Here is a 19,628-nt window from a genome sequence, read left to right as displayed (position 1 = left end):
TCAAAACAGTATGGTATTGGCATAAAAAACAGACATATGGCTCACTGGAACAAAATAAAAAGCCCAGGAATAAACCCACACATATATTGTTGGTTAATTTACAGTGAAGGAGTCAAGCATATACAATAAGAGAAGGACAGTCTCTTCAATAAGATGTTGGGAAATCTGGACAGCTACACGCAAAAGAAGGAAATTGGATCACTGTTTCACACCATATACAAAAATCAACTCAAAGTATATGAAGACTTGGGCATAGGACTTGAAAACTTGAAACTCCTAGAAGAAAACAAAGGCAGTAAGCTCCTCACCATCGGTCTTGGCAATGAGTTTCTGGATTTGTTGCTAAAAGCAAAGGCAACAAAAGCAAAACTAAGTAAGTGGGACTACCTCACACTAAAAGGCTTCTGTACAGCAAAAAAAGCAAAAGAAAAACAAACAAACAAAAAAACCCACATTATCAACAAAATGAAAAAGAAAACTACAGAATGGGAGAAAATATTTGCAAATCATATATCTGATAAGGGATTAATATCCAAAATATATAAAGAGCTCATACAATTCAATAGAAACAAACAATTCCAATAATAAATGGAGGATCTGAATAGAATTTGTCCAAAGAGGACATACAAATGGCCAACAGGTATATGAAAAGGTGCCTGACATCATTAATCATCAGGGACATGCAAATCAAAGTTGCAAGATACCACTTCATGCCTGTTAGAATGGCTATTCTTAAAAAGATAAGAAATAACAAGCGTGAGGATGTGGAGAAAAGGAAACCCTTGCGCACTCTGGTGGGAATGTAAAATGGTGCAGCTGCTTTGTAAACAGTACGGAAGTTCCTTTAAAAAAATTGAAAATAGAATTACCAAGGGCTCCTGGGTGGCTCAGTTGGTTAGGCAGCCGGCTCTTGATCTCAGCTCAGGTCTTGATTTCAGGGTTGTGAGTTCAAGCCCTGCATTGGGCTCCATGCTGGGTGTGGCATCTACGTTAAAAAAAAAAAGAAGAATTACCAAATGATTCAACAATCTCCCTTCTGCGTATTTATCCAAAGGAATTGAAATCAGGATCTAGAAGAGGCACCTGCACCTCCATGTTCACTGCAGCACTAATCACAACAGCCAAGACATGGAAACAACTGAAGTGTGTATTGATGGATGAATGAATCAAGATAATGTATAGGTACATGTAAGATGGAATATTATTCAGCTATAAAAAGGACACCCTGCCATTTGCAACAATATGGATGGACCTTAAGGCCATTATCCTAAGTAAAATAAGTTAGAGAAAAACAAATACTGTATGATCTCATTTATAAGTGAAGTGTAAAAACAAACTCATGAATACAAAGAAAAATTGGTGGTTGCCAGAAGCAGGGGGTAGGGAGTGGGCAAAATGGGTGAAGGTGGTCAGAAGGTCCAAAGTTCCAGTTATCAAATAAATGAGTCCTGGGGATGTAATGTACAGTAGGGTGACTATCGTTAATGATACTGTGTTGCATGTTTGAAAGTTGTTAAGAGAGTAAATCTTAAAAGTTCACGTCACAAGAGAAAAAAGTGTAACTGTGTGTGGTTATGGATGTTAACAAACTTACAGTGTTAATCATTTCATAATACATACATACAGCAGATCATAGCTAGAGGAAGGGAAGGAGGGCTGGTTTCAGGTGGAGAAAAAAGCGTACACAGAGACCTTGAATCAAGAAAGGGCATGGGTGGTTCAGGCCGTCGCAGGAATGTGAATGTGGTTTCAGTGTAAAAATCAAGAAGAAAAGGCATGAGGTGTGGATAGAGATGCAGTCAAAGACCTGGGAAAGATTTGGGACTCGATTCTAAAGGTAAAGCCACTTAAGGTTTTAGGTTAGGGAGGGCAGGGACAGGGGCGCCTGGGTGGCTCAGTTGTTAAGAGTCTGCCTTCGGCTCCGGGCGTGATCCCAGGGTCCTGGGATGGAGTCCAACATCAGGCTCCTCCGCTGGGAGCCTGCTTCTTCCTCTCCCACTTCCCCTGCTTGTGTTCCCTCTCTCGCTGGATGTCTCTCTCCCTGTCAAATACATAAAATAAAATCTTAAAAAAAAAAAAAAAAAGAGAGAGCAGTGACACACCTCTATCCCTAAAACCTAGAACAGTGTTGAGCCCTTATTAGGTGTTCAATAAATATTAATGAACTGAACACCTAGCTTGACTTCCAGCCCAGTGTTCCCAAGATAAAATTGATCATGCTGATTAGACTGATTGCCTCCGTCATCATTAAGAATGGGGCACTTCGGTGGCTCAGTCGGTTAAGTGTCTACCTTCAGCTCAGGTCATGATCTTGGGGTCCTGGGATCGAGCCCCACATCGGTCTCCCTGCTCAGCAGGGAGTCTGCTTCTCCCTCTCCCTCTGCCTGCCACTCCCTCTGCTTGTGCTCTTTCTCTCTCTCAAATAAAGAAATAAAATATTAAAAAAAGAAAAGGAATGTAAACCCTTGGGCACCTGGGTGTCTCAGTCAGTTGAGTGACCAACTCTTGGTTTGTGCTCAGGTCATGATCTCAGGGTCATGAGATCGAGCCATGTATCAGGCTCTGCATTCAGCATCTGGTCTGCTTGTCCCTCTCCCTCTGCTCCTCCCCCCACTCAGGCACTCTCTCTCTAAAATAAATAAATAAATCCTAGAAAAAGAAAAAAGAAAAAAAAGAATGAAAACTCTTCTAGTTCTTTCTCTCTCTGAGTGACTTTGGCCAGGATGAAATCTCCCTCTCCTTTACACGATCACCCGTCCTTTCGCTGTGCTCTCTGGAACCCTCAGCTTTCCTTATATCCCACAGGCTTCAACGCCAGGAGGACGGGCTGTGTCCTGTCTACTGCCCAGTGTGCCCACCAGACCCATCACTCCTCATGTCATCAAAGCTCATGCCCCTAAGCCCATCATTTCCATTTTTCCTATCAGAGAATGATTTCGACGTTCTTCCCGTGGATCAGGCCAAAAAACTTTGGAGTCATCCTTGATTCCTCTTTCTCTCGCCACCTGCATTCAGTTCACCTGAAATTTCTGTCAGCCTAACCAGCCCTCATCTCTTCCATTGCCAGTCCTCCGGCCCAAGCTTCCATCATCTCTTACCAGCATTATTGCAATTTTCCTCCCAACTGGTCTCTCTGCCTCCATCTTGCCTCCTACAGTAATTTCTTCTCAATATAGAAGCTGTGGTGGTAATTTTATGCATCAACCTGGCTGGGCCAGAGTGCCTAGATTTTTGATCAAACATTAGTCAAGAATTCTGTGGGGGTATTTATGGATGAGATTTACATTTAAATCAGTGTACTTTGAGTAAAGCAAATTGCCCTTCATAATGTGGGTGGGCCTCATCTAATCAGTTGAAGGCCTGAATAGAACAAAAAGACTGACCTCCCCCAAGCAAAAGAGAATTCTGCTAGAGACAGCCTTTGAACTTTAACCCATTGAAGAATCCATTGGCTCTTCCCTAGGTTCTCAGCCTGCTGGTGCACCTGCAAATTTTGGACTTTCCAATCTGCATAATCATGTGAACCAATTCCTTAAAATTGATCAATCTCTCTCCCCCCCCCAATATCTCTGTCTCTCTTTCTCTTTTATTGGTTCTGTTTCTCTGGAGAACCCTAATAGAGCAGCTAAGATAGCTTTTTAGTTATTTACACATTTGTTTATTTATTTTAAAAGATTTTATCTACTTATTTGACACAGAGAGAGAGACAGTGAGAGAGGGAACACAAACAGGGGGAGAGGGAGAGGGAGAAGGAGGCTTCCTGCTGGGCAGGGAGCCCAATGCGGGGCTTGATCCCAGGACCCTGAGATCATGACCTGAGCCGAAGGCAGACGCCCAATGACTGAGCCACCCGGGCGGCCCTAGGATAATTTTTTTAAAAAGTGAGTCATATCCTGTCTCTCCTCTGTTTAGAATAATTCAGTGCTTCCCATCTGACTCAGAGTAAAAGCCAAAGTGGAGCAAACGGCCTTGTAAGGTCCTTCAGGATCTGCTTCATCTATCTGCCTCCTCAAGCTTACCTCCTGTACTCTTGCCCTCGCTACTTCGGCCACCGCAGCCTACGGAAGTAAAGATGCAACATGCATACATTTGTGATTGTGTCGGGCAGAGACGGTGTTTGTAAAGCCATGACATCGGGGTGTGATCACCAGGAGAGTGAGTGGGGAAGAGAAGAGGATGAAGGACAGACTCGAGTGTTCAGGACAGACTCTAGCGTTCAGAGGTCTGAGAGAAGAGCAGGAAGGAGGGAAAGGAAGGCACCGTGGTGTCCCTGAAACTAAGGGAAGAAAGAGCCTCAAGGGAAAGGGAGTGAGAACCTGTGTCTAGCGATACTGATGATACGAAAGACACAAATGGACGTTGGCTCGGTAGCAATGCGGTCTGCTCACCAAGAGCAGTTTTGGCGAACGGCGACCTATCACCAGACTGAGGCAGGTTTTTACAAGGGTTTGGGAGGAGAGAAGTCAGAATGTAGAGAATTCTTGAGTTGTGCTGCAAAAGGGAGATGAAAAATAGTACAGGGGTGGGGGAGGGGTTGTGAGGTCAGAAGAACTTTGTTTTGTTCATTCATGTGCTGTTGCATCAAGATAAAGGAAACCAGGGGCGCCTGGGGTGGGGGGTAGGGCTCAGGTCAGTTAAGCCCTTGACTCTTGGTTTTCAGCTCAGGTCATGATCTCAGGGTCATGAGATCGAGCCTCGCATCGGGCTCTGCACTCAGCGGGGTGTCTGCTAGAGATTCTCTCTCTCTCTGCACCCCCTTGCATGCACACCTGTGCTCTCTCTCTCAAATTAATTAAGTAATTAAATCTTAAAAAAAAACCAAAAGAAACGAGAGCAGGTCTGGTGTTGGTAGAAATGATTCAGAATTAGGACTCCCTGGTCCTCCCTACTTCCTGTCCTCTTTGAGTTGAGTAAGTGACTCTTCTCTCCAGGAAGAATCCACTGCCTGTGTCCTGGACACCCTCCCCTCCCACCTCGTCAGGACCCCCCGCTGCTGTTGACCCCTCACTCAACACTCTCCCGTAATAAAACCCCACACCCGCGCGTGTTCCAGACTCCCCGTGGGAACCCACCCTGGCCAGCCTCGCGAGGGGGCTGGCCACCAAGGAAGTCAGATGCCAGACTTCAGTCTCCCATTCTGGCCTCCCCTCAATGCTGATAGGACTTCTCCCTGCCCCTGCAAATTTCTCACCTCCACTCTGGGACTTCTGTTTCTAAGTCCCTCAAGTCTGTCCCCAGTAGCAGCTGACAACAGCCACTGTCTCCCCCAGAAAGCTCTTCCTACCTTTCCCGATGGCCTCTGGGAAACTCGCCCTCCCCCCTTCCCTCTTACCTGTCTGCTTTCTCCTCTGCTGTCCCCAGACCTCTTCTCTTTCCACTCCGCCTTCTCTTCCCAGGCAAGCTCACCCATTCCCTTGGCTTTGCTCTCCGTCTGGCCACCACTGCCAAGTGCATCTCCGGGGTACACCTGTCTTCTGAGTGCCAGAGTGCTGGCTCCGCACCTCTACCTGGCTCAAATACACAGAACCAGAATACACTCACGCTCTTCCTCCCCAGACCTGCTTCACCCCCAGCCTCATTCCATCTCCTTATGGAAGCTCCACCACTCACCCTCTTGCTCCAGCCAGAAACCTGAAGCCCTCCCTGAGTCCTTCATCCTTTGTCACCAAGCCCTGTTGATTTCACTGCCCAGATAAGCAAAACATATCTATTGGGTTCTGTTTTCTTAACAATGACAGGAGATGTGCTATTTTAGATAGGATGGTTGGAGAAGGCCAGCGGCGTTGGCACCGAGATCTGGCTGAAGTTAGCGAGGAAGCGATGCAGAGATCCTGAGGGAGAGCAGGGCAGGACAAGCACTAGTGACTACAAAGGGCTTGAGGGGGGAGGGCGGGTCAGGTGCTGGAGCAATGGCAGGGATGTCAGTGCGCTGGAGCAGGATGACAAGGGCAAGAGTGGTAGAAATGGATGTCAGAGGGGGATGTGGAGCTGGTCTCGTGCATGCCCACACGCCAACGTGAAGAGTCTGGCTGTCACTCTGATTACAGTGGGATGCTAGAGGAGGGTACTGAATGGAGCTGACATGGTCTGGCTTACAATCTTATTTTGTTTTATTTTATTTTATTTTATTTTATTTTATTTTAAAGATTGTATTTATTCATTTGGGAGAGACAGAGACAGAGAGAGCACAAGCAGGGGGAGAGGCAGAGGGAGAAGCAAGACTTCCCGCTGAGCTGGGAGCCTCATGTGGGGCTCAATCCCAGGGCCTTGGGATCATGACCTGACCCAAAGGCAGATGTCCAACCATCTGAACCACCCAGGTGCCCCTGGCTTACGATTTTTAAGACCTCACATTGGTTGCTATATGTAAAACAGGCTGAATTAGGTAGATCAGTTAGGAGGTTTTCCAATAGTTCTGATGAGAGATCACGGTGGCTGGAACCAGAATGGAGATAGTAGAGATAGTGAGGTGCTCAGATTCAGGACACACACACACACACACACACACACACAACACACACACCTTTTACTATGAAATGATTTATACACATAGCTGTGTATAAAACAGAGTACATATACACCACGAAGTTGAAAGAATAATAAATAACAAAACCCACACTCATGTGCCCACCACCCACGTTGAGAGCTATAAATGCCTCAGAAGGGCCCAACAGGCAATCTACAATAGTATTCCCCATTCTGTAAGATGCCACCACTCACTTAATTGCTATGTAATGACTCCCTCAGTTTTCTTTATAGTTTCATTGCTTCTCTATGTATCTCTAAACAATATGGCACTGTGTTTTGAAAAAGTTCTAGCAAGCCCAAGCATAGCAGTGTCAGGAAAGGGGAGTCCTGCCTCTCCTTCTTGGATGCGGGCTCCCAGGAGCAGGGAAACAGAACAGGGCCTCAGGGACTTGGTCTTGGCTTTACCTTCTGGAGGCTTGAAGGGCTCCTGCTGGGAAGTCAGTGGGCAAGGTCATTGAGCGAGTCCCGAGAAATTCGCTCCAGCTGGAGGGTCTGGTAGGGCAGTATGAGTCAGGGGCCAGATGTCCAGGAGTAGTCAGAGGAAGTGTGCAGTTGTAAGCTTGTCCGAGGCTCTTCCAGCTCCCAGGGATAGGGCCAGGCCACACCCTTCTGAAGGGTGAAATGGGTGCCCTCCGCTGACTGAGGTCAGCAGGCCATAGCCAGGGACTCACCATCCACAGGGAGAGAAGGAACTCATCAGCCCGTGGTGAAGACAAGCCGAGTGCAGAGTAGAATCTGGGTACCTTACCAGGACATCCCATCCCAGAATTAAGAGGGGAGTACCATGGCAGCAGGGGTCTTTGTGATGACACGGCAGTTTCTGGAGTCACACTGCTCCAGTCTGGACTGGTCGCTGTCTCCGTCCCACCTACACGCGATCCCCATATCTGGAGGTATTACTAATATGCTCAGGATTCTGAAATTATTTGAGGATATGTTCTGGTGTGGGTTTATTTTTATTCATTGTGCTGGACATTCAGAAGTAACTCATGCCCTCCAATCTTGGGAAATTTTCTTGAATTATTTAGTTCACAGATAGTCTTTCTTTTGTCCACTCTATTGTCCCTTCCTGGAACCCCTATTAATTGAATATTGGACCTTCTAAATTGTTCTTCGAATTTTTTTCTTTACCTCCCATCTCTTAGCCTACTTTCTGAAACAGTTTCTCAACTTAACATTTCTATTTAACATTTCTGTTGAATTTTCATTTCCGCTATCATATTTTTACTGACTTTTTGTTCTCTGAATTTATTCTATTGCTATATATATTATACATATAATATGCATTTTTCCCCTCTTTTTTTTCTCTCATGAATGTAATTTTCATCTCTTTGGGAACTTTTGGAAAGATTTCCTCTTGGCAGTTTCTGTTCCTTTCTCTTTGTTGTTTGTTCGGATTTTTATCTTCTGTGTTAAAAGTTTTCCTCCGATGTCTGGTAGATCTTGGCAATCTGCTCATAGTTAAAAAATTGGGGGATAAAAAGCTGATGGGTGTAAATGGACTTGAGGTTTCTTTTTAGGGTGATATAAATGCCCTAAAATTGGATTTTGGTGCTACGGCGCCTGGGCGGCTCAGTCAGTGAAGCATCTGACTCTTCATTTTGGCTCAGGTCATGATCTCAGGGTTGTGAGATCGAGCCCCACGTTGGGCTCCACGCTGGGTATGGAGTCTGCTTAAGATGCTCTCTCTCCCTCTGCCTCTCTCCAAACCCCCCCAAAATAATAATAAAATATAAAATAAAATAAAATTGGATTGTGGTGATGATTGTACAACTCTGTAAATAGAGTCTGTTGACTTGTACATGTTTAATGGGTGAATTTGTAGTATATAAATTATATCTCAATAAAGCTTTCTTCTTTCTTTCTTTTTCTTTCTTTCTTTCCTTCTTTCTTTCTTTCTTTCTTTCTTTCTTCTTTCTTTCTTTCTTTCTTTCTTTCTTTCTTTCTTTCTTTCTCTTTCTTTCTTTCTTTCTAAAAGCTAATAGGAAGCTCTCAGTGCATAAATGAGGCTTGATGACTGTAAGACACAGTTTTTTCAGTCTTGGGACTACTGACATTTTGCACCCAATAATTCCTTGTTGGGGGGTGGGAGGTAGGGCCTGTCCTGTGCATTGTTAAGATGTTTAGCACCAAATGTCAGTGGGACACACACCCACCATCAAATTGTGACACCGACAATGTCTCCAGACATTGCCACATGTCCCCTGGGGAGGAAAAATGGCCCCCCACTGAGAAACACCAGGTGGGGGAGTCGAAGTGTGCTCTTTGCAGGGCAACCATCATGAAAATAGCTTTTAAAGTATTTTCTCAGGAAAAAATTAGAGTCCCCACCAATTGTCTTTGAATCTCCTGCTGCAAAATAGAAGTCTGGATGTCAGAATTCAGGGAGCCAACTAGGGGGAAATGGTTCAGAATATTAAACTTCAGTATCAGTCACTTTATCCTTTTGTTTCCAGAGGGTGGCCACGTCCTGGCCTGTTCCCCGGGTCCTCCCCAGTGCAGAAACAGCTTTCCACGTACTAGACGTCCAGACCTCTGGGAAGACTCCAGAGAGACAGTCAGCAGCCATGAGGGGGGAAGGGGTTCTAAGACTTTCATTTTTTCCATTAATAGTTGCTCTTTTATCCTTAGTTGTAGATGAATTCGGTGTTGCTAATTCCTAAACCTTTCAGGATACAGAAATGTAACTTGGATGTGTTTTTAGCTTTTCTTTCTTTTGTCTTTTCCCTTTCCCTTTCCTTTCCCTTCTTTCTTTTCTTTTCTTTTCTTTTCTTTTCTTTTCTTTTCTTTTCTTTTTTTCTTTTCTTCCTCCCTCCCTTTTTCTTTCCCTCCTTCCTTCCCTCTTCCTTCCTTCCTTCCTTCCTTCCTTCCTTCCTTCCTTCCTTCCTTCCCTCTTTCCTTCCCTCTTTCTTTTTCTTTCTCTTTCTTTTCTCTTTTTCTTTTTCTTTCCTGAAGATCTAATTGGCTTTACTAAGCAATGCACGAATCTGGCAGCATCCCATTTAGCAAATAGAAAGGAACTCCCAGTTTTCAACTTTTCCTACTGTCAATTTGGGATTTCGCTTTTTTGGAGACTTTTGTCAATTTTCAGTGGTCTGCTTCAGTTTCCGAAATTTTGCGACTGCTTCCCCCCCCCATTTTCCCTGTACTATGGGTTTGTCATTTAATAGAATTCCCTTGGGGCTCCTGGGTGACTCAGTCAGTTAAGCATCTGTCTTCTGCTCAGGTCTTGATCTCAGAGTCCTGGGATCAAGCCCCGGCAGGCTCCCTGCACAGGGAGGAGCCTGCTTCTCCCTCCCTTTCTGCCCTTGCCCCTCTGCTCCCCCCTCTCCTGCTCATCCTCTAGCTCTTTCTCTCTCTTTCTCTTTCTCCCTCTCTTTCTCTCGTGTTCTCTCTCAAATAAATAAATAAAATCTTCAAAAAAAAAAATAAAAAATAAGTGAAAGAATTCCCTTTACTGCAACTTAGATTTTGTGAGAATGCAAAATTATATGAATATGTTGAATTCATTCCCTTAACCTAGAAAATGGAATTACAGAACAGGATTTTTGATGGATTGGATACGAGGGGCGGGGGAGGGGTTGTCAGGAATGACACGTGTTAGGTCTGAGCCACTGAAAGTCTGGAGAGGAGTAGTCAAGAGTCTAGGTTTGGACATGTTAAATTTCAGATACCTTTTGGACATGCAAATGGACGTGTCATGCAGCAAATCCGATATTCTAGGCTGGAGTTGAGGTGGAGGTCAGGGGTGAGATGTAAATTTCCTGGTCTCATCTTGGAAGTAAGTGCACAGGGGAAGAAAAGAGGTTCCAGAACTCTGGCTTTTCCTCTTGGTCCCCGGGAGCTGCTAGCCAGTCTGAACCTCACGGATCAGCAAAAGGTGTAGGTGGAGGGAGCAGTGGTTTCCGTAATCTCAGGAGCTCCACGGAGGCCAAATCTGTATGAGATAAGATGGGGGGAAATGATTGAGTTTATTGAGGTTAACATTAAAAAGATTTTACACTGACTTTGTAAATTTCACCTTTTGTGTTTTTAAAACAATTTTATTGAGACACAATCCACATACCATCCAATTCACCCCTTTAAAGTACATAATTCAGTAGTTCTAGTATATTCATATTTAAGCAACAGCCCAAAATCTGTTTTTGGAACATTTCGATCATTTCATTAAAAAAAACAAAAAGCCCATACCCAGTAGCAGTCCAGTGCTCCGAGTCCTGGGCAACCACGAATCTACTTTCCATCTCTACAGAAAATTTGCCTATTCAGGACATTTCATATAAATAGAATCATTCCAATACGTGATCTTTTCTGACTGGCTTCTTTCAATTAGCATAATATTTTCAAGGCTTATCCATGTTGGAGTATATATTACACTTCATGCCTTTTATTATTTTTAGTTTTTTTTAAAGAGTTATCTATGTATTTTTGATGCTATCATAAATTTGTTTCCTTAATTTCGTTTACCGATTATTTTCGCTTGTGTGTAGAAATCCAATTGATTTTTCTATATTGAATTCATATCCTGCAGCATTGCTGAAACTGTTATTATTTGTTCTAATAGATGCTTCTGTTTTTTAGTGAATTTCTTAGGATTTTCTATTTACAAGACCATGTCATCTGCAAATAGAGTTTTACTTCTTGCTTCCCAGTGTGGATGCCTTTTCTCCTTTTCTTGCCTTACTGCCCTGAATAGAACCCTCTACAACAATGATCTATAAAAGTGCCAGGAGTGGAGCCTGTTTGAGATTCTCTCTCTCCCTCCTCCTCATTCACTCTCTCTCTCTTAAAAAAAAAATTCCATCTTTATTAAGTATGATGTTAGTTATGGAAACTTATAGATGCCCTTTATCAGGTTGAGAAAGTTCTCTTCTATCCCTACCCTGTTTGTTTGTTTCTAAATCCTGAAAGGATGTTGAATCTCATGAAATATTTTTTTTAATCAATAACTTGATTTTTCCCTAGGTTTTATTTAAATTCATGTTAGTTAACATATAGTGTATTATTAGTTCCAGGGGTAGAATTTGGTGATTCATCACTTGCATATAACAGCCAGTGCTCCTTACGAGTGCCCTCCTTAATGCCCTTCACCCATTTACCCCATTCCCCACCCACTTCTCTGTGAAATGTTTTTTTCTGCATCTATTGAAATAATTATGTGGTCCCCCCGCCCCCGCCTTTTTTCTGTTAATAGTACACCAGTTGTTTCTTGTCTGTTGAAGCAGTTTTGCAATCCTGGGATAAATCCAGCTTGGTCAGGGCGTATAATACTTTTCATATGTTGCTGGATTCTGTTTGCTAGCAAATTGTTGAAAGATGTTACGTTTTACAGTCATAAGGGCTGTGGACCGGCAGTTTCCTTGCGGTGTCTTTGGCTTTGGTAGCAGGGTAATACTGGCCTCATGAAACAAATTGGGGAATATTTCCTCTTCCATTTTTGGAAGTGCGTGTGAGGAATAGATGCTCTTTTTTCTTCTCCCCTCAGTGAAGCCAGCCCATCCAGGGATTTTATCATGTTTTTCGTTGCTGTCAGTAATTGAATCTCAGTACTTTACTATGTTCTTTAACTTCTTATACTATTTTTTTCTTGATTCAGAGTCACTGGTTTGTGCCTCAGAATTTGCCATTTCATCTAGTTTTATCTAATTTATTGGCATACGATTATTCATAAGGTTCCCTATGATCCTTTTTATTTCTGTAAAATGTCCCCTTTCGTTTCTGAATCTAGTAATTTGAAGCTTCTCTTTTTTTTACTGATCAGTCTAGCTGAAGGTTTGTCAATTTTGTTAGTTTTTTTAAAGACCTACCTTTTGGGGGCGCCTGGGTGGCACAGCGGTTAAGCGTCTGCCTTCGGCTCAGGGCGTGATCCCGGCGTTATGGGATCGAGCCCCACATCAGGCTCCTCCGCTATGAGCCTGCTTCTTCCTCTCCCACACCCCCTGCTTGTGTTCCCTCTCTCGCTGGCTGTCTCTATCTCTGTCGAATAAATAAATAAAATCTTTAAAAAAAAAAAAAAAGACCTACCTTTTGGTTTTATAAATTTTCTCTACTTTCCATTTCATTAATCAGGCTCAAATCTTTATTTCCTAACTTCTTGCTTTGGGTTTAATCTGATCTTTTCCTAGTTTCTTAAAGAAGAAGTTATGTTGATTTGAGATTTTTTTTTTCTTAATGTAGATGTTAACCCTTTTAAACTTCCTTTTATGCTTCGCCTTGGCTACATCTCATGTTTTGGTGTGCTGTGTATTTGCTGTCATTCATCTCCAAATAGTTTCTAACTTCCTTTGAGATGGAGATTTCTAGGACTCATTGGTTATTTATGAGTGTGTTAATTTCCACATATTTGTGAATATCCATGCTTTGCAACGGATTTCAAATTTCATTCCATTGTGACTGGAGAACATACTTAGTATGATTAAACCTTTTAAACTTTGAGACTTGTTTCATGGTCTATCCTGGAGAATGGTCTTGTGTGCCTTAGAGGATTTTTTTTTTTTTTCTATTATTTGGTGCTGTGTTCAACAAATGCTTCTTAGGTCCAGTTGGTTGATAGTGTTGTTTGGGCTTCTGTTTTCTTGTTGACCATTTGCCTACTTGTTCTATCCATTATTGAAAGTGAGATATTGAAGTCTCCAAGCGTTATCATTGAGTTGTATATTTTTCCTTACCATTTTGTTAGTTTTGCTGCATGTATTTTGTGGCTCTGTTCTTAGGTGCCTATTTAAGTGTCATATTTTCCTGTGAGAATGACCCTTATAACATTGTAAAATGTTTTCATTAATTTCTAGCAACATTGGTTTGTTTTAAAGTTAATCTTTTATTAGTATAGTCACTCCAGTTTTATGTTTACTGTTTACATGATATATCATAGATATATCATGCATATTTATGATACGATCTAAATAATTAATATATCTAAATAATTCACATATATATAATACATGAATTATTTAATTATGATCAATGATGGCATGTCAAATCAGTCGAGACATTATATACTAAATAATGCTGGGATACTGCATAATTATTTAAAAAAATTCAAATTAGGATTCTTATACTATATGTATGTTACCAAAATAAATTTTAAGTCAACAAAGGCACTAAATATTAAAAAAAAAGTAAACATGTCTATAATTTGGGGGTGAAAAGATTTTTCGGTGGAAAAACATCAGAAACTTAAATGTGAAAAAATGGAATATCAAAATGACCACATAAAAATGTAAAAATTGCACATTAAAAAAAAGGAAAAATCACAGGCAAATTGGGAAAAATATTTACCACTTATATAACAGATATTGCACAGAGAACATGAACAGTTAATACACAGAATACAAATGGCCTTATGAAGAGATACGAAAGACTTTATATTACTAATAATCAAAGAAATGTAAACTAAAACAATCTATTTTTTTGTCTATCAAATTGACAAAGATTAAAAATATTCTAACGCCCAAGGGTGCCAAAGAGACAGGGGGAAGGAAGTAGTTTTATGCTCTGCTGTTGGGGTAGAAAACAATACAATTAAACTGGTCTTAAATTCAAACAGAACTATTTTATGTCTAGGTGTTTATTTTAATGAAAGAATCCTAAGTGTATGAAGAGACTTAATTACAAACATATCTCTGTTTAAATAGCCCCAAACTGAAAAATATCTAAATGTTCAATAATCAGGCATTAAATAAATTATGTTGCATCTTATATAGTGGAATGAGAACGTCCTTAAAAATGCTGTGGGAGATTCTTTAATGACATGGGAAAATTATCATGATATAATAAATGAAAGAAAAGTTACAAAATGGTATGTACAGTATAACTCCATTCTTATTAAAATAATGTATAATATGTATATGCATAGGAAAATGACCCAAAGGTTAACAGTTATCACTGAGCATTCAACATTATGGGGATTTTGGTTTACTTTGTGCTTCCCCAACGTCTCCTCAACCCTCCACCCCCCAATTTTCTAGAATACGCATGTCTTATTTTTTTAGTAAGAAAAAGGAAGAATAATTTAAAAATTCATCAAGATGGTATTTTTGCCTATTAATTTGGCAAAGATACTTCAAAAGACAATACACAGTATTGGTAAGATTTTGGGGTGAACATGCACAAAATGGATGCTGCTGGGCTAGTATAAATTGCTACTCATGGCATCTCTGTAAACTTGGCAACACAAATCCAAATCCTTAAAAACAGAGGAAGTTGTCTCCCTTCTAGGGATTAAGGAAGTCCTAGGGAAGGATGCAAAAGATGCATATTTAAACTCAAATGTCCATTTTTAAGTACATGGTTAAATAAATTACATCTGTATGAGACAATATATGTATTAAACAACACAACACGGGCTACTTATTGACATGTCAGTGTATTAAGGGCAGAACAGTAAATATTATGTCCCACATAATACTGCTTTAATATGAAAATGTGTAAGTTTCCTAGGGCTACCATAACAAATTATCACAAACGGGGTGGCTTAAAACAATAGAAATTTATTCTCCCACAATTCAGGCCCCAAGTCCAAAATCAAGGTGTTGGCCAGGCTGCTTCCTTCTGGAGGCTCTGAAGGAGAATCCGTTCCATGACGCTCTCCTAGCTCCCAGTGGTTGCTGACAATCCTCGGTGTTCGGGGCTGCATCTGTACCACTCCAATCTCTGCTTATTGGTTTATGACCTTCTTCCCTTTGTCTGTGTGTCCTCTCCTCTTCTTATCAGGAACCAGTCATTGGATTTAGGGCCCTCCCACCCCTAGTATAACTGCATCTTAACTAATGACATCTGCCAGGACCCTATTTCCAAATAAGGTCACATTCTGAGGTTCTGGGTTGACATAAATTTTTGGATGACAATTCCACCCACTGCATGTATATAACATACATATAAAAACATTGGATCTCTGTATGAACAGTATTTATCTCAGGGTGGGTTTATGATGATTTAAATATTTTTTCTTTGTGCTTTTCTGCATTTTAAAATAAATAGCTTATGTACTGGAGTTGTATTTACCTAGAGACTAAGTTCTAAATTTATTGTAGAAGATGAACATTACTTGTAGTCAAAAATCGCTCTCCCTCCTATAGCTCACACAAAACAGAATCCATCGCTTTGTACAGAGTGTATCTTCTTTCAGAAACATCTAACATAGCCAATTCTTCCTCCAGCACCGGTACAGACAGATTACTAGTCCTCTGGGTGAGCACTAGACAAAGGAGTTGGCTTGTGTTTACATGCTACATTGTACAAAAAAGAAAAAAAAAGGTTTTCTAAGCACCGAAGTATACGTAAATGGGTTCTAAGTTAAATGAGTGTATGATGAGACTCTATTGTTCTACTTTTCTAATTAGGGGACAACTACATTTCCTTCATGTTTACAAGAATGCTAAAAACGATAGTGCTGAATTAGGAAAGACTCTTAAGACCAAGGGGAAAAATAATTACTGATATCCAAAATGTACGCCTGTACAAAGTTAGGTACATCTCTGAGTCTTTCTGGACATTTTTAAAGGTCAGGGGAAGAAAACGTAAGGAAATAATAATATTGTGGATATAATTATAGCCAACTTCTGTCTTTTAAAAATTCTTCCAAGGTATACTTTCCTTTTAGAGATTTAGGACTAGGGTTTCTTTCGCAACTAGATTAAGATAAATTATGGATAAAAGTCAATTAAAAAAAGGAGTATTGTCATGTACAGAGGCTGACATCATGGGTAGTCAAAGAATATGTTTAATAAAAAATAATTAAACTTCCATTTGCTCTATAGAACATCATAGAAAGTAATTTAATAAATTACAAATGACTTTTTAAGACGTTTGCTCAACTACAGAAAGCAAATTCAGACTACACAAAACACAACTGGTAGATATTGCAAATGTCCAAAAGAAAAATTGGACTAAGACTTGAATCATGAAACCTGAAACAAGGGCTATAAATACAAGGCAATAACAGCTATAATTCTTTTAGTAACTACCAACACATACTTGGATATCCTTTCAACTGCAACTTTAGTATTATGTAATTCTACTGATTTTTTTTTTCCTTATAACCCTTAACTTTACACAACCATATTTGCATTTTTTTAAGCTGACAGCTGGACAACTTTTCCCCAGTCAATACTAAATAGAAGTGTCTTGAAACCCAAGAGAAAGTTGAACGTTAGTATTAGCTTTAATGCTTTGAAAACTGCAATTGCCTTATTACATAGAAAGAGAATCACTAAATGTTAACCAAATTCATTTGATCATAATTAGGAAAATACTTTATCTCATAAATTTGATATAAATTAGATTTTTAGTGACAACATCTAGGGCTTTCCCCCCGCCCCCCCTTTTTCTTTTTAAATTGGGGAAAGAAAGGAATGAAGATTATGTGGGTAGAACTAGAGGGAGAGAGGGAAATATGGATGGTGTTGAAATACCCCACCGGCAAACTAAGTTAACTGTGTTTGAAAACTTTGGCTATCTCATAGGTGTATTCTAGTTAAACAAAAGTGCAATACTGCAAAGGGAAGATACTAAATATGTAATATATCATTTTCATGATGAAGAATTACTACCCACTTCTCCTGGATGGGCATTATAGTGACTATTGCTAAGACATTGCATAAAGAACTATCAATTCAAAGTACTATTTTGGGAAAAATACAAAAATCAATACAATCTCGATGGAACTTACATGATTTTGTAAATACATGTAACACTGTCTCTCTAATGAGGGATTAGTTATCTTACATACAGAAACATAATTTACTGGTAAAGATCTGGGAAAATCCAATATAATTGCTGGATTCATGACAAAAAAACAGAGTTCTATCAAAACGTACTGAAAGTTTTTTTTTTTCCTGTGGGAGAGAAGGGGGGTACTTTTCCCCCTAGATTTAGCCCCTCGCAAACTTTATCACTGACTTATTCAAGTACCAGGAAAATGCTAACATCTCTCTCTCCTTAGGATGTAAATGGGATTTTATGTCCAATTCAGTTCTAATTGCTTTAAATGCACATGAAGGTGGTCCTGGACCTCTCCATCTTGTCGGAATTAATAGCAGCTTTAGCAGGAGAAACTGTATCACAAATCAAATATCAGACAAATTTTACATGATAAAGGGTTCTAAGAAATTGGCCAGAAAAGCCCTGGGCTCCGTTTTTGTGGTTTACAGGTATGACTTGTACATATTTTTTGAGATCATTCAAAGTGCATATTCAAAATGGGCCAACTCAGTATATTTAATATAAACTGATAACCCAACACTGATTCTGGGCAACATTGAGTCTGCTTATACCTAGAAACTCAAAAAAAAAAAAAAAAAAAAAGAATTTAGACTATTCTGCATATTACTTTATCACCATGATCGGTTAATGTTGGAATACTTCCATGACATAAAACACAAATAGAAATCTACACGAATAAAGCAAACAAACGGTTTCTTTTACATGAAGTATGCTGTGTGGAAGGTTCTTCTCAGTGGTATTTCATGAGTTTGCCTTTTCTGAACCCTGGAAACAGACATTACTCATCGGAGACATAATGATTTCTTACAGGAGGCCAAGCTTTGAAAAAGTAAAACTAAGTATGTCTAGAGGGTGCCAAAGTCCCACGACACAGGATTCTTTTATGACTTAATTTTACTGATATCAGAGTTAAGCTCAGCAAAAAGCAAGTCGTATTTCTTGCCAGATTAACATGATATAGAGGATGTGTTTAAAAAACCCCTGAAAACAAGTATAGAATTAGAAACGAATGTAAACTTCCTAAACTAACTCAGCTGAGGTAACAGGTAGCCAGTTAAATTGGCTGATTGGGAAACTTATTTCTTCTTTAAAACACACGTGTACCTGAATTGGAAACGTCAGCAGTGCATCACGACACTAGAGCATTTTCATGTAATTAAAGCAATGGATGGTGATGTAGATTCTACAGCTTTCATGACATTCATTAGCTGCCCAAATTATTGCTGAGTTTTGATCTGTAAATTATAGGTGTCAAGGAGGCTGTAAAACTATATTCAAATTAAATCAGTAATATGCATAAAGTATTCTGTGTTCACTGCAAATATATTAAATATACAACTCTTATTGAGCATAATTTTCATAAAATTAACCCCCAACAAAATTATAATGCCTTTTTGTTGTAATTTTACACCTTTATGTATTTGATAGTACATACGAGTTCAGAAACTTATGGATCTTAAGAAATAGTACATGCAAAACGTCTCTGAAAGCAGTTTGCACTTCTAAACAAATAACTGAAATGTTCGGTCAGTAAGTTACTGATGCACTCAACACTGGGGTATTTACAATTCATAATTAAAGAAAAAAAAATCCAAAATCAGTTCATAATTTAAGTGCAGTCTGGGAGTCAGTCTTCGTTACTAGAATCTGAATCCTCGGACGACGATGACGTACTGTCAGATCCAGACGAAGCGTCGGCTTTTTCTGAACCCTCATCTGTGCTGTTCTCGTTGAGAGGACTTGCTTCAGTTCCCCCTTTGTCTTCCTGATCTCTAACTCTGGAATCTTCCTCCTTTACTTCCTGCGACTTAGACGAGCCCAAGTCACTGTTTTTGTTTTTCTGTACGTCAAAAGTATTGGACTGGGACAAAGTTGGCATGTGGAGATTAAGGCCTGGAGTGAGCAGCATCCCTGGGTAGAGTATATTCGACAGCAGTAGTGGGTTAAGAGCTAACGGGCTGGCAGCGGCCGCTGTACTTAATGCCGCAGTAGAGGACGTGGAAGGAGAACTCGACACGGAGTTTTCTCCCCCGTTCTCTGAATTTTGACTCTCTGTCCTTTCTTTTTTTCCTTCTAGCTCCTTCGAGTCATTTCCCTTTTTCTCTTCGGTTCCAGATTCGGTAGGCTTTGTCAGGAGTCCTCCCATGCCCAGCAGATTTGGTAAGCCAGTCATTCCTGACAGCAGCATGGGGAACATGGCGGCCACGTTTTTAGCTTCTCCTCCAGAAGAAAGGCCGGCAGGCATTCCCATTAGCCCTGCGGTGACTTGCAGAGACTGCAAGTTTTGTAGGTTTTGTTGTAAGGCCTGAAGGGTTGTGAGATCCACACCTGGAAGTAATCCATTGGCTAACAAAGGATTGCCGGACACGCTGGTGGCA

The 19,628-nt window shown here is 40.5% G+C and overlaps 1 protein-coding gene across 1 annotated transcript in view; it reads right to left on the bottom strand.

The window, feature by feature from the left end:
* Positions 1-16,233: 16,233 nt before the first annotated feature.
* CHD9 (chromodomain helicase DNA binding protein 9) overlaps positions 16,234-19,628 on the bottom strand; it is a 214,081-nt gene continuing 210,686 nt past the window's right edge. The window contains 1 exon segment of the mRNA XM_040633303.1: positions 16,234-19,628. This exon segment is cut by the window's right edge and continues 8 nt beyond it. Coding sequence (XP_040489237.1) covers positions 18,878-19,628 — 751 coding nt within the window. The 3' untranslated portion in view covers positions 16,234-18,877.

This window comes from Ursus maritimus, unplaced genomic scaffold (genome assembly GCF_017311325.1).
Source record: "Ursus maritimus isolate PB19 unplaced genomic scaffold, ASM1731132v1 scaffold_19, whole genome shotgun sequence".
Lineage (NCBI taxonomy): Eukaryota > Metazoa > Chordata > Mammalia > Carnivora > Ursidae > Ursus > Ursus maritimus.
The sequence above is the reverse complement of the archived record's forward strand: the minus strand, read 5'-3'. Positions and strand labels throughout refer to the sequence as shown.